The sequence below is a fragment of the Eublepharis macularius genome, chromosome 1 (genome assembly GCF_028583425.1).
Source record: "Eublepharis macularius isolate TG4126 chromosome 1, MPM_Emac_v1.0, whole genome shotgun sequence".
In the NCBI taxonomy this organism is placed as follows: Eukaryota; Metazoa; Chordata; class Lepidosauria; order Squamata; family Eublepharidae; genus Eublepharis; species Eublepharis macularius.
The window spans coordinates 232,382,855-232,396,906 of record NC_072790.1 but is presented as its reverse complement, the minus strand read 5'-3'; the positions used below and the strand labels follow the sequence as shown (position 1 = coordinate 232,396,906).

The following is a 14,052-nucleotide window of genomic DNA, read 5'->3' as shown; positions in this document are numbered from 1 at the left end:
AGGGATTGGGCATCCGTCTCCCCTCAGAAAGAGGGGCACATGGAGAAGGTCCTCTAATGTGGATCCTTGAAGATGGGTTGAGAATTCCTGCTATCTGTAGGAGGGCCGACCCAGTGTGTTTTTCATTCCGTCCCTCCATGGAGCTCTCAGCGAGGTCTGTGGTTCCCCCTCCGTCCATTCTACACCAGTCCTGTCAAATAGGATAGGCTAAAAGGGAGTGACTGGCCCAAGGTTAGTAAGCTTCATGGCTAAGTGGGGATTTGTTCCTAGGTCTCCTGGAGCATCGTGTGACACTCCAATCAGGGTTCTGCAGAACTTGGAGGTTCCCTAGAATATTATCAGGAGTTCGGCAAGAAATTGCAGAATAAATCAATATTTGAAAGACTGTGAAAAGTTCCAAATATCCCTTGAAATACCAAAGTTATTAAGGTTATGTAAGAGGGAGAGAGAGAAGCTCTTTACAAATACATTTTCTTGACAATAATTTAGCAGTCATTGAATTGCACTCCCATCTACCAATTTTTTCTCGTCTGTAAATGTTTTCATAGGTAAGGGTTACACAAGATTTGAAAAATTAATTTACGGGTTCCTCCATGGAGAGAGAGACCTCCTTCTTCATAGTATTAGAACTTCAGGGGCACACATTGAAATAGATGGGCAGTACATGTCCAGGTGAACATACGGGAAGGGCTTTTTCATCCATGGTATAATTTATAGAACCTTCTACCTGAAGATAAGATGGTGGCTTCTAAGATTGTGATAGCGTTCATTCATTCTATTTATAGGATGCCTTTCTTGCTGAGACCCAAGGTAGATTACACAGTGTGAGTCAATATAATCAGCTAGAACATTCGTTGAACAAAAATACAATATGATCAACAACTAGGACATTCAACGAACAAATCCAACAGGGTACAGGTTGCAGAAATCGGCAAAGCAAGCATAAATCCGAACACAGTGAAGAAACATTTCTGAAATAAATTCAGAGGCACGGTTGATCAATGGCTATTTGTTCACTTATTGATTTGGGCTATTTCTCTGATGCCTCTTCAGAGGCCTGCTGGAGGCAGCTTACGCTTAAAACCACGTCACAGTGTTCAAAACTGTTGTGTTAACTAAGCGGATCCTCCATGTTCAGAGGCAGCATGCAACAGTGTGGTGGGAGGGCTCCCCGAAGACTTCGGATGGGCCACGTTGGGAAACAGGATGAGAGACTAGGTGGGGCCTCTGATCCAAGCTGAATTTGTCTGCCCAAGCCCTCTGCTCTGATCACTGGCACCTCATTGGTTCTTGCACAGCTGGGGTAAGGGTTCCTGAGAAAGGGAGCGTGTCCCACATGTTGTATCAAGTATTCATGGAACAAACGGAATCACGCACTATATATTATTATTATTATTTGTGATAATATTATGGCTGGAAATGTAAAACGTTGAGACTTTCCCAGCCTGTTCTGTTATGTCCGCCTTCTACCTACAGTCTTCCCTAATGAACAAGTTCATTGATTCCCCCTTGTCTGATCCTGATTGCTGGCTACATGGGAGGGATGCTCAGCTCTTCCTTCTCACCCGAAAGCAAATGGAGGAAGGCAACTTCAGCAGTGTCTAGACTGTGACAAATTCTCCAGATTGCGGTATCCCCCCCCTCCCCAAGAAGGGGAATCTTGTTAGCAAGGACAGGTTTTCAAAAAAGCTGTACTCTAATCCTCCCCCCCCCCTTCCAAACAAGGCTAGTGTAAATGGTGCAGAGCGCTTCCTTTTTAATCTCTGGCACTTAATTAGGAGAGAGAATGGCACCTCTGTATATTTCTGGGTGTTTTTGCCGCAAGGAGAACAGAACGATCTAACAAATTGCTTCCATTGTACTTGGCTCTTCCTGCATGCGATGGAATGAGGGGGTGGTGGAGAAATGAAGGTGGGGAGCGGGTCCTTCAATTTTAACGTACGAGGTGCTTGCTGGAGCTTACCATTTACTTTGGTATCTGGTTTCTGTTAGTGGCCCGCCAGATGTGTCCAGTGAAAACACCGACAGGGAATGAAAGTAACGGTCCTCTGCCATTATTTTCTCCCTTCATCAGATCCAGAGGAGTTAGTTGTGTTCGACTGTAGTTGCAAAATAGTAAAGAGTCCTGTAGCACCTTTAAGACTAACCAATTTTATTGTAGCATAAGCTTTCAAGAATCACAGTTCTCTTCATTAGATGCATCTGGCGAAAGATACTACTGGACTCGTTACTATTTTCTCTTCATCAGAAAGATACCCTGTCGAATATGGAGCAGCTGCGGCTTATACTGGTTGCTTTACTATGGAGAGCGCATCTACCACTTGTTCTCCTACTGGGTTAGAGCAAAGTTCGTCTGCCTGGCATCTGATTGCTTGCAGCCATCAGCCACATGCTCACTCCAAAGAGCTGGTGCACTTAAGAGACCAAGGTGCAAATCAGGAAGTATGCAGTTCAAATCTTGTCTGTGCTGTGAACTCGCTAGGTGGTCTTAGCCCCCCCCCCCCAATCTCAGCTCTCCATTTGCAACTTGCGGATAATACTAGCTGACCTGATGGGGAGGTTGTGGGGATTACAAAACAATAAAGTATCTAAAGCAATTTCGATCCTTGAAAGTGCAATAAAAATCTTCAGTATTATTAAGTTTTGTTGCTTTACTGCTCTTTGGGCAACAGCAATATGCCGCCGCCAGTTTGACATGGGAGGATCTCTTGGGAAACACATTTGTTCTTCAGGACTTCCCAAATGGATGACCTTTGTACCTGTAGGCGTCCGCCTCATACGGGTAAAGTCCTTGCTGATGGCTGGTTCCAACTTTATTGTTCATTCTATGAAGGAGCTTGAGAGTTCCAGCACCCAGACTGGTGTTTAGGGAGCATTGTCCACCTTGAGAATACTAGTTAGTTCTCTCATACGTTCTGGCTTCCCAGTGTATCAGGGACGAACCAGCCTTCTTGTTCCTGGTAAATGTATCCCTGTGTTCTCTCTGTGTTGTCCTTTTGGAGATGCCTGAGAACATTGCTAGGGTATTCATATGCACACTACAAACAAAAAAGGAATTCTTGTAGAAGCCTTAACTCTCTCGTGTGAGGTTGTGGTTAGGCTGTGAGACCAGGGGTTCAAATCCTCCCACTGCCATGAAGCTTTTTTTTTTTTTTTTTAATAAATTTTTTTATTTTTCATAACTACAAAACACTACACCGGACTATCACAAGGAAAGGGAAGAGGGAAGGGACAAAGGGGAGTGGAAAAAGAAAAAGGGGGGGGAATGAACTACAAACACTAAACACTACACTTCAATGTTTCCCTTCATACTGTCATAATACAAAAATAGCTCCATAGAATAATGATGGAGTGGTTAATCATACAGAGAATAAACATTTCAAATTCTGATTAAACTTTCCTCCCCCTTCTGGGTCCCGGACGCAATTCTCTCTGTGCAACTGCTGTTGCAATGCTCTCCTCTTCCCCCCCCCCTCCGGCTCCTCCTTTTCTTCGTTCTTGGTGCAGCAGAATTCTGGGTTTTTATTCTCAAAATCCTTTAGTTGATCTTCTGATAATATCTTATAGGCCTGATCTTTATATCTGAACCATATTCCTTCCGGGAATAACCATTTGTACTTTATTCCATGGTCCCTCAGAAGAGCTGCAAACTTTTTATATTTAAAACGCCGTTTCCGGACTAGAAATGGAACGTCCTTCAAAATCTTGACTTTCAAACCCATAAAGTCCAAATCCGCATTGTATGAGTTATATAGGATGGTGTCCCGAATCTTTTTAGTTGAAAAGTCAATAATGATCTCACGAGGCAACTGTCGCTTTGTTGCATATTTTGAAGAAGCCCGACGGACCTCCAAAATGGCGCTTTTAACCTCTTCTTTAGTCGTCCTCGCGGGTGTCGCCAGTAGTTCCGAGACCAAATCCCACAGATCCTCATTTTCCTCCTCTTTCACGTTTTGGAGACGCAAAATTGTCTGCGTTCGTTCCACTTGTAGCCCGATCAGTTGGTTCTCCACCAACTTCAACTCCTTTTTTGTAGCCTTCACAAGTGACGCACTTTCCAGAGCAGACTTTTCTGCCCCCCCCCCCGCTGCTGCCTTAATGGTTTTCACCTCGCTTTCAATTAAGCCCACCCTTTGATCAGTTTCGTTCAGCTTGTCAACAAAGGGTTTTATAGCTTCCACCACCGCCCTGCGCACCAATTCTTCGAGCGACTCCCCTTTCTGCAAGGTGGCCGAGATTGACTTACCGAGAGCGGGACTTTGCTTCTTTGCTGCCATTTTGGGGGGGGGGGGCGCCAACAAAATTCTGGAACTCCACGAAGGGGAAGAGCGAGTCTTCTTCAGATCAACCTCTCCTTCACAAACGCTTGTAGAACAGAAGGGATTCGCTTGTTTACAGGCTTCCGCCTGTTTCTTTTACTTGCCGTTTCTCGTTGCCCGGCGGCACTCGAGGCGCCGCGCACATCTGCCGGCCTCCATAGGGACAAACGGGCAATTCCCTCCCCGCATTGATTTCGGGGAGTTCTTCCCGCCGCGTCCCGGACCCTGGCTCCCTCCCTGGGAGTCCTGGGGGCTAATCCTTGCAGATCAGCCGCCCGGTCAGGGTGCCCGGTCGTTTCCTCCCGGACCAGCCGAGAGGAGCGTCCGGCATGGCTGAGAAAACGAAACCGACTCCCTCCCACTGCCATGAAGCTTGTTGGGTGTATTTGAACCTGTGGCACCAGTTAAAGGTCCTCAGTTAGCCGGTGTGGAGAGAGAACTTGCTCAACCAGAGACCCTGGAGGACAGCTGCCCGTTAGACTCGACAACCCTGAGTATTGTCCAGTGGTCCAACACAGCCAACAGCTGCTTCATATGTTCAGTCAAGTCTGCGCCGGAGGCAGTTCCAGGTGAGATCCAAGAGCACAACAGGGCAAGTGAGCCTGAAGGCCACCATGAACATCAGCAAGAGAGATGTGACCAGTGTTTCCTTCTGAAAGTGAGAGCTCATGGAAGCCTCAGCTCCTTAACTTCGCCACATACGGAGTCAGGTTATAGCTGTTCAAGGACATGTGAAAGGCAGTGCAGACTCTTAAAGGCTGGGATGTGGTATCCTCCTCCAGAATCTTTCATAGACAGGGACAGTTATATACAGCACACTGTTTTCACATCCCGGACCACTGATCAAGCACAAGCATACATGCATTACACAGACCATTAGTGAAGGCAGCTCTGTGCTCGCTGCATGTGATATTCATTCAGCATGTACCAAGCTCTGCCTGCATTAGATTCCGAAGCAGGATATACAAAAACTGCAGGCAGCGATGCTGGTCCACGGAAGGCATCCAAACACAGCAAGATAATCTTATTTTTATTAGATTTCCCCCCCCCACTTGTTCTCCAAAGAATTTCCTCCCTGTTTTATCTTCACCACAACTTTGCAAGTAGTTCAGCTAAGAGATGGTCACTGTAAGCGGTTGGCCCGGCCTCCGCCATTTTAATAGCAGTTTTATATATGGCTGCTTGTAATATTAAAAATGTTCAGGCCTCTGGAGTTAAAATGGCTGCTGTTTGGCCACCAGAGGACCTTCAGCAGTTGCTGAATCCCACCCGGGAGAACCTGGCGTGTATGGAATGCCGCACAGGAATGCGGAGTGATTGAGAAGCGATTGGATTTACTATCTCTCTGGCCCCGCCAGTGCCCAGTGCAACAAAGGTCTCGCAGAGTCATCCCCACTTAGCACATTCCCTTTTTCCGTGATGAGATCTCTTGTCCTTGATTGAGGAGCTAATCAAATGACATTCATAAGTATAGACAGTCGTTCCTGGGAGAGAACAGTCCCTCCCTAAAAGTCTTTAACTTAGCTCTGGTAGACTTCATCAGCAAACTGTCCTTTTTGTGCAGTGCCAAAACTAGTTTTACATTTGTATTCACACACCCCGACAGCTGCCAATCAAGGTACTCGAGCCTTTTGTCTAACCCAGGAACTAACCGTTGTTTGTTCTAATGGTTAGGTGGGCTCTTCCACCTCAGGGCACATTTTACCTATAAAGGTAGAGCTCTGGCCCCATTCAAATCGTTCACGCTTCCGGATCCATAAGCGTTGTTCCCTTGAGGTTTGCCCAAACCTCTTGCTCCCTTGGCCAAGGATGCTGGCGTTCGAAGCTACCCTCTTCTCCGTGGACTGGACCTCCTCTCCAGGATAGGTAGATATAATTACTCCCTCTCTCTAGTCCCAATCTCTGGCTACATTTCCTAGGACTTTGTGCGTAATTATTTTCCCCAGTAATGTGTGTGTATGTGCATGAAGTTCTTGTGTTCAATAAAAGTTATTGTTTGACCTTAAGAACCAGCCTCGTTTGCTACTTCAGAAGGGACCTGGTATACACTGGTGATAGATCCCAGTTACCTCCTCTCGTATAGCCATCTTCCTTGCTTGCTAATCCTACCCCTCACAAATCATATTTATTGCAAGGAGACCACTTCCGGTAACAGTAACCACCCAGGTAGCTTCCTGGCTAAAGAATTATTTGAACTCAGGCCTCCCTACCCATAGTCCAAGACTCTAACTACTACACCACATCAGCTCTTTAACTAAAGACACCTGGGACTGAACCTGGGTAGGGTTGCCAACCTCTAGGTGGTGCCTGGAGATCTCCCAAAATTCCAATTGATCTCCAGATAACAGAGATCAGTTCCCTGGGAGAAAATGGCTGCTTTGCAGAGTGGACTCTTATTGTCATGACCCCTTCTGACCAGACAAGTGACTTACACGTGGAGGGCTCAGAGGAAGAACCTGGGGGCCAGCAGGTTCAGGACGGGCCTGGGCTACAGAGACACCAGCTGACCATGCATCGGTAGTGCCAGGGACCACTCTCCCAGAGCCTGCAAGCAAGGCACTGGCCAATCATACCCCACTCCCACCCCACCAGAGCCCGCAAGCAAGTCCTCGTTGCCTGCCTCAGAGATCACCCTTGGCCCCATGCCAGGCAGGATTGGTCCAGAACGCGGCAGCACATGTCCTTACGCGGGTGCTGTATAGGTCACATATAACACTTGTTTTGTGCCAGCTGCTGCACTGGCTTCCAGTGGAATTCCAGATCAGGTTCAAGGTTTTGGTTTTAACCCATAAAGCCCTTAATGGACTGGGACCAACATACCTGCAGGACTGCCTCTCACCATACGTTCCCCAGAGGGCGCTCCGATTGGATGATAAACAGCTAATGGTGGTCCCTGGCCCCAAAGATGTTCTTCTGGCCTCAACTCGGCAACTTTTTGGCTCTGACACCAACCTGGTAAGACTCGCTTGTCTGTTGAAACCAGGGCCCAGCGGGATCTGTTACTATTCTGTCGGGCCTGTAAGGCAGAGATGTTCTGCTGGGCATATGGTTGTGGTTGAATTTTCCAACCAAGAGCTGGCAACCCTAAACCTGGGGCCTTCTGCATGCAAAGCACACCTCTTGTTACACCTCTGGTTTTGCCCTTGTCCCTCCCATGCCTGTTTTCCACAGAGAACACGGTCCTCTTCCTTATCTCATCATCATTATTTTGTGGTGTATTATTCTGAATCTTTCACCCTTGCTTTTAAGAGTTCTTGATCATGAAAGAGCCAGTGACTTACAGTAACTAAATCTTTGTGCTGGCTACCCAAATTGCTCGCATCTCCTCCATCAGTCGAGGTACGGCTGATGAAGGCATCGGGCCTGACAGATATTGATGGATACAGTTCGTGGACAGAATGGGCTGCGTGTTGGTTAACTGGAGTGAAAAATGGATTCCCTGGACCAGACAAAAGCACTCTGATTATCAAGATGTTAAGTTAGGAAGACACATTTTTTCTGTATAAGATGTGAACTGAAAAACAGTGATAAAAACAAAAAATCTCTCCAAGTCTCATGAGGGCCAGTAACTTGAGCTATGCTGTACCAAGCTGCTGTTATAGTTAGCTGCAGATGGGAATGGGCAATCCAATTCATTTGGATGAATCATGGAAGAGAGGTCTGTCAGTGGCTATTACCCACGGCAATCAGAGCCACTAAACCTCTAAGTGCTGGTGATAGAAGGCAATCTCAGTGCCGTGTTTGTTGGCCCTCTAGGGTAATTGGTTGATAGGGTTGCCTAGTCCCCTTACCCTCCGTGTGGGAGATGGGAGAGCTGGCACTCGCCTGTTTAGATGTCACCTGTTTAGACCTGGAACTCACCTGTTTAGACACCGTCACTTCTGGGAAGTGACATCATCATGCAGGCCTTGTGCTGCCCCTGGGAGCGCTCCCTTGCTCCACAGTGGGCCAATTTTGGCCCCAAATGGGCCAGATTCGGCCCACTGTGGAGCATGGGAGCACCCTGGCAAGCTCTTACGCTTTACAGCGGGTGAATTTAGGCCCCAAATGGGCCCAATTCGGCCTGTTTGGGGCCCAAATTGGCCCACTGCAGAGCATGGAAGTGCACTGCGCCACCCAGGAGGTGTGTTCCCCCCGCCGGACAGGTAAGCAAGGGAGAGGGATGGAGGGTGGGAGCAGGGGATCCCCCGCCTCTAACGGGGGACTGGCAACCCTATAGGTTGACCATTCTGTGAAACAGGATTTTGGACTACATCAACCACTCGTGTGATCCAGCAAGGCCCCTCTTGTGTTCTTATGTTTGATAAACCATTCTGCTTCTGAAGACGAAAGACAGGCAGCATCCGACAGTCTCTCTCCCTCCCTCCACCGCCCCCCCCCCCAGCGAGAGTGGCTGCTGTCAACCTCTCATTGCTGTTCCCCTTCCAAGGACTCTGGGCAGAGGACGGGCAGCTGCCGTTGCCTGCATGTTAATTTTGGGTCTTCTGCTTGGGAGAAGCTATTGATTTCGGGGTGGTATAAAAATAAATCTACTGTTAAACTGCTGATGTCTTTACTGCATCCTCGTTTAGCTTCTGTAGCTTGGCGGAGTAACAGACAAAGTCCCCGAGGCTGTCTTGGGAAGTAAGAGCCTATTTTAAAGTCATTAGACTGTTTCCGTGCTGGGGGAGAGGAGCAGAGGAGAGAGGGAACCGTTCTCCAGCGTCGGAACCCCCCTCTTCAAAAACAAGTTCCCGACATCCCGAGAGGCTGAGCTGTCTCTATAGGGACAGCCGAGTTGGAGTATCCAAGGGCAGAAGGGGCTTTTGGAAATTATGGGATGCCATACTCCAGAAAAATGTTACTTCTCTGGGAATGATTTAAAAAACTCTCCTTGGAGGTTACACTGATCTTGAATCGATATCCCCTCGCCCCTGAGCATTTTGTTTGTTTTTGCATGAGCTTCCTGTACTATCACCACCAGTAAGGACAAACAACCATTCAATGTAGGCTAGTTAGAATGGGCCATGGACGACTTTATCTGGCTCTCTGTGGCCCGCTGAATTTTCAAAATCAAGGCCTGGCTGAAGAATTTGACAGCAGACACTCAGCTGAGAGTGGCCAGCCCAGTATTTCACAGGGAGGCTGTGCACCACTCTGCAGGTGAAGGGGAATGGAGCAAAGCCTCCACCAAGGGCTGTAATTGGCAGAGAGGTCCATAGAGGAGACTTTCTTTTGTGCTTTGCAAAGTGCTGAGAAGACCTCAGTTCCCTTTTTGTAGCCTGCAAAAGGAGAGCAGAAGGCTTGCTCCAGTGTAAAAGACACTTTGCTCAGCGCAATTTGAGTCTAGGGGCACCTGAGAGACCAACAGGATTTACTTATTTATTGGTTTGTTTGTTTTATTCGATTTATATTCCGCCCTCCTCGCACCAGCAGGCTCAGGGAAAGCTCCCTTCTTCAGCTATCAGGTATGAAATTCAAGAATCAGGTATGAGCTTTCAAGAGCTTTAACTCTTGCAAGCTCATACCCTGAAAATCTTGTTGGTCTCTGTGAAGTAGGTAGAGAATGCTCTCAAGTCACAGCGGACTTATAGCGACCCCTGGCGGGGTGTTCATGGCAAGAGACTAACAGAGGCAGTTTGCCATTGCCTACATCTGTAACCCTGGTCTTCACTGGAGATCTCCCATCCAATTACTAACCAAGGCTGACCCTGCTTAGCTTCTGAGATCTGACAAGATCAGGCTCACCTGGGCTATCCAGGTCAGGATGATCTGTATGGTGCCACTGAATTTAAACCCTGCTATTCTACTACAGACCAAGAGGTCTAACCACCTGAAATTTTGCTCTGCACCTCTCTCTTCTCTTGCAACTCTTATTAAGGCCCCTTTTGGCCATCGCTTTAATTCTTCTTTCCATCGACCTGCTTTGTCCACATTGTCAAAAGTAATTTAGAGTATGATGAATAGCGCCCGAGTGTTTTAGAGTACCTTGCATATTCCCCCCACGCTGTGTCTTTAAGCTGTCATCTGGAAGTACAATTACATTATTTTAACTTTTCTGGAAACCATGATCTAGTTAACATAAAATATCCCCCCCAGGGGTTGGCTGAAATGGTGGGGAAATGCTTTCTCAGGGGTGGGGGCTGCACAGGCACTCGGGTGTGCCAGTTGGTCAGTTTTCTCCCTCCATATAGAGTCTTGCTCTTTTAATGCCTCGTGCTTCTTCCAGAATTTGTGTGTGTCAAAAAACAGGAGTCCAGTGGCACCTTAAAGACGAATAAACTTCATTTGTGCATTTGTGCATAAGTGTTCCTGAGATGGAGCTCCCTTCATAAGATGCCCCTTAAAAATAAAGAAATTTATTCTAGGGTTATCAACAGAAAGGAGGTGGAGATAATATAAAGAGAGGCCAAAATCTGATCAAAAGAGTACAGGACTGCTCTCCATTGTGGATAGATAGGCAAAGTGAGATTGACATAAAATCAGATCTAATCCAGGAAAAAGTACAAGACAAAAGATGAGATGATAAGCAGATCTAGTTAGGAAGTACAGGTCGAAACACGATAAACAGATTCAATTGCAAAAAGCAGAGACACCACGTAAGTGTGTATGTGTATTCACTATTTTTAAAAAGCAAATGTGTAGTTCATTGTTTTATTCTAATGTAGCCTTTGTGCCTATCTGTCCAAGGTGATTTATTTTTTTGACAAGACCTGGTACCAAGGATGCTAACTTTCCCTTTCTGTCCACAGATGTTACAGCTGCATTTTGCCAAGGGCAGGTTGGCTTTCCTGGTCCTCAGGCGCCCCATAATATGCCCTGCTGCTTTCCAGAGCACCCAGCATGTGGAATACAAGCCCATCAAGAAGGTGATGGTGGCAAACAGAGGTGAGATGGAACAGGAAGGAGATTTGGGGGCCTCTTATCAGTAGAGCCTATTAGCTAAGCAGATTTGTGCACCACTGTTCAATACCCAGAATCAACTTTGGAAGTTGATTTTGTAAACTCCTTGGGGCAGGGCCCACTCTAACTTTTGCCAGTGTTAAGCACCATGTATGCTCTGGGCCTGGGACAAACAATTGTTAGTGGAACGTTTTTCATATCCTGCAGCATTCATGCTCTGAAATAGATGCTTTAAAAGCCTGTCCCGCTTCTTGGAAAGGTTGTATAAAGGCAGTCGGAAGACAATTCAGTTTATCCTCCTTTCTTTTTTCAGGCTTTATTGTTTCTGAGATCATTATAAGAGTTGGGGGTGAACAGGACTAGGCTTTGGGGCCAGCTCTGGGAAAAAAAATGCAGCATCTGCCCGTGAAGATATTGGTGTGACAACAAACTAATTTTGGGTTAGGAGACAGATAGGGGCTGAACTTGGCTAGACACGCTTGGAGCAAGCCAAGCCCCACTGGTGCTGCCAGCGCCTCAGAGGTATGTCTTGGATTCAGCAGGTGGCTTTGCAGGCCTAGAAAGTGGTGAGGGTATAAACCATACCTGTTGCCTTCCTTCACAGTGGTGGCTTCAGCAGTGCTCCTGGTGCCTTGGTTACCGAGGATTTGCCTGGGTACCAAGGGACAGTGTAAGAATAACACTGTGACAAGTAAGCAACCTGTTTTTGTTTGGGCAGAGATCTGGGTCTACAGGTTGAGCAAAAAGATCTGGCATGTTGCTCTCAGCATGCATACTGGGGGTTGCCCACTTCAGGCCTAGAAACTTCTGACTGGAAAAAAAAATCCCACCCCACAGCATGGAAGGGTTCCTCCCTTCATTCATGGGAGGAAGAGTTGCAGAAGGCATGGGGTACGTGCTGCAACTCTTCCTCCGCACTGTCAAAACTTGTCTGCTCTCCCTCATGGATGACAGAGTCAGTGACTTTCTCCTCTACTTGTACATTTGCTCATCCTCTGAGGGAAGAAGTGGGCAGTGATAGCGCGGAAGAGGACCATTGGCAAAGGGCTGCAATTGGCTTGTGGGCTTCTGATCTGAAAGTGCTGGCTGCTGATGCTGGCCTTGAATTTCTGATCGATGGGGCTGATCATTCACAGCCCATGCTCAGAAGCTCTCTTCTTTTAGTTTTGCATTTCTCATGTTCATCTTCGTTCTTCTGTGCCTCCACACATGGGGGACTGCGCAGGCGCAGGCCAGCCGCCGGAGAATTTTCCATAGCTTCTATAGCTCCGAAGGGGCCGTTTGTCGCGCGCCTCAGCGACCGTTTTCCCGCCCAAACGGTCACGTGCTCCTCCAGCGACCAACGGCCCCTTCCCTCAGTTCTCTTCTTGCCGCCGCTGGGAGAGAACGTTAGCTTCGTTGCTCTGCGCTTATTGCTTGTGATTGATCTTCTGGTTTATTTGGACATCGGTTTGGACTTCGGACTTCGCTTTTGGATACTGATTTGGACGGTAATTAACGGACGGTTTCTGACTCGGACTGGTTGACCTCTCTTATTTGCGCGCCCCTGAAGATGGCCTCAAAGGCGCTCTTCAAGCGTTGCCTGAAGTGCCATACTAAAATGGCACAGACCGATGGCCACGACCAGTGCCTTTTTTGTCTGGGGGAGACCCACAATGTGACCGCCTGCAAGATCTGTCAGGGGTTCACGAATAAGGCCCGTCAGGATCGGCAGGCCCGGCTGAATTCCTCCCTCTGGAAAGCGGTCATGTCAACGGCAACACCGCTGCCCTCCCCCAAGGCTGGCCCAAGCCCCTCTGTCGGAGGGCGCTCGAGGGCGGGTTCTGTGTCCTCCGCTCGGTCTGCACGCCCCGCAAGTGCCGCAGCGTCGAAGACAACCTCTCCAGCGCAGGGTTCGGCGCGGCCGCCCCGAAGCGCTTCTTCCACCGCGTCGGATCCGAGAGCTGCCGCCTCGGGACCGAAGATCGTGGTTCCGAGCCCTCGGTCGGAACCGACGGCTGGGTCGATTCTGGTGGCTAAGCCGCGCTCGTCGTCATCCAGAGCTACGTCGGTACCGAGATCTTCTTCAGAGCCACCTGCAAAGAAGAAAAAGACCAAGCACCGTCATCGCTCTCCACGCTCGGTTCCGACGGAGGAGGTCATCCTGATTCCGCGCACACCGTCTCCTCACCTGGGCTCTCCGGTTCCGGAGGATGTGCCGGACCCGGGCGCGTTCGAGGTTGTACCATCGGCACCTTCCCCAGTAGCTGATCCAGGCCCGCCTCCGAGTCGGCGGGATCGGTCTTCTTCTGGTCACCGCTCACCAGCAGCTGCTTCCAGTCGTGAGCGACGTCGGTCCGAGGAGGGGAGTGTCGGTTCCGTGCGCTCGTTGGCCTCCCGTCATCGTCAAGCTTCGGATCTGCCTCCCGCTTTCCATTGCCAATGGGAAGGGGCTCCTGGTTTCGCATACTCGGAACCGAGGCCCTCGACCTCTAGGCAGGCATGGTTCCCTCCGCCGGCCCGGGGAGAGGAATCGCACAGTTCCGAAGGGGAGGACGTCGGCAGCGTCGGAGATTACGGTTCCGAGTCCTGTTCCGAACCTTCGCCAGACGACAACGTGGCGCCGAGCAGTAGTTCTCCATATGAAGATTTGAGAATCTACGCAGATCAGATGGCTCGGATGGCTCAAGCTTTAGAAATGGATATCTCCTCAGCTGTTCCCCAAACCAAGGACAAGCTGCTCAGGAGGGTCTATGCGGACAATCCTGCAACCGTTGGCTTCCCTATGCTTGAGGGGATAGAGGAAATTGTCGAGAAGGTGTGGAAGGTGCCCTGTGACCAACCTGCCACCTCGAGGAGGATTGAGCAGCTT

The 14,052-nt window shown here is 48.7% G+C and overlaps 1 protein-coding gene across 3 annotated transcripts in view; it reads left to right on the top strand.

Moving 5' to 3' along the window:
- Positions 1 to 14,052, top strand: part of PC (pyruvate carboxylase) — a 367,605-nt gene that overhangs the window by 69,149 nt on the left and 284,404 nt on the right. For all 3 annotated transcript variants that reach the window (XM_054992419.1, XM_054992429.1, XM_054992437.1), the window contains one exon: positions 11,051 to 11,186. In XM_054992419.1, coding sequence (XP_054848394.1) covers positions 11,051 to 11,186 — 136 coding nt within the window. The remainder of the gene's footprint in view (positions 1 to 11,050; positions 11,187 to 14,052) is intronic.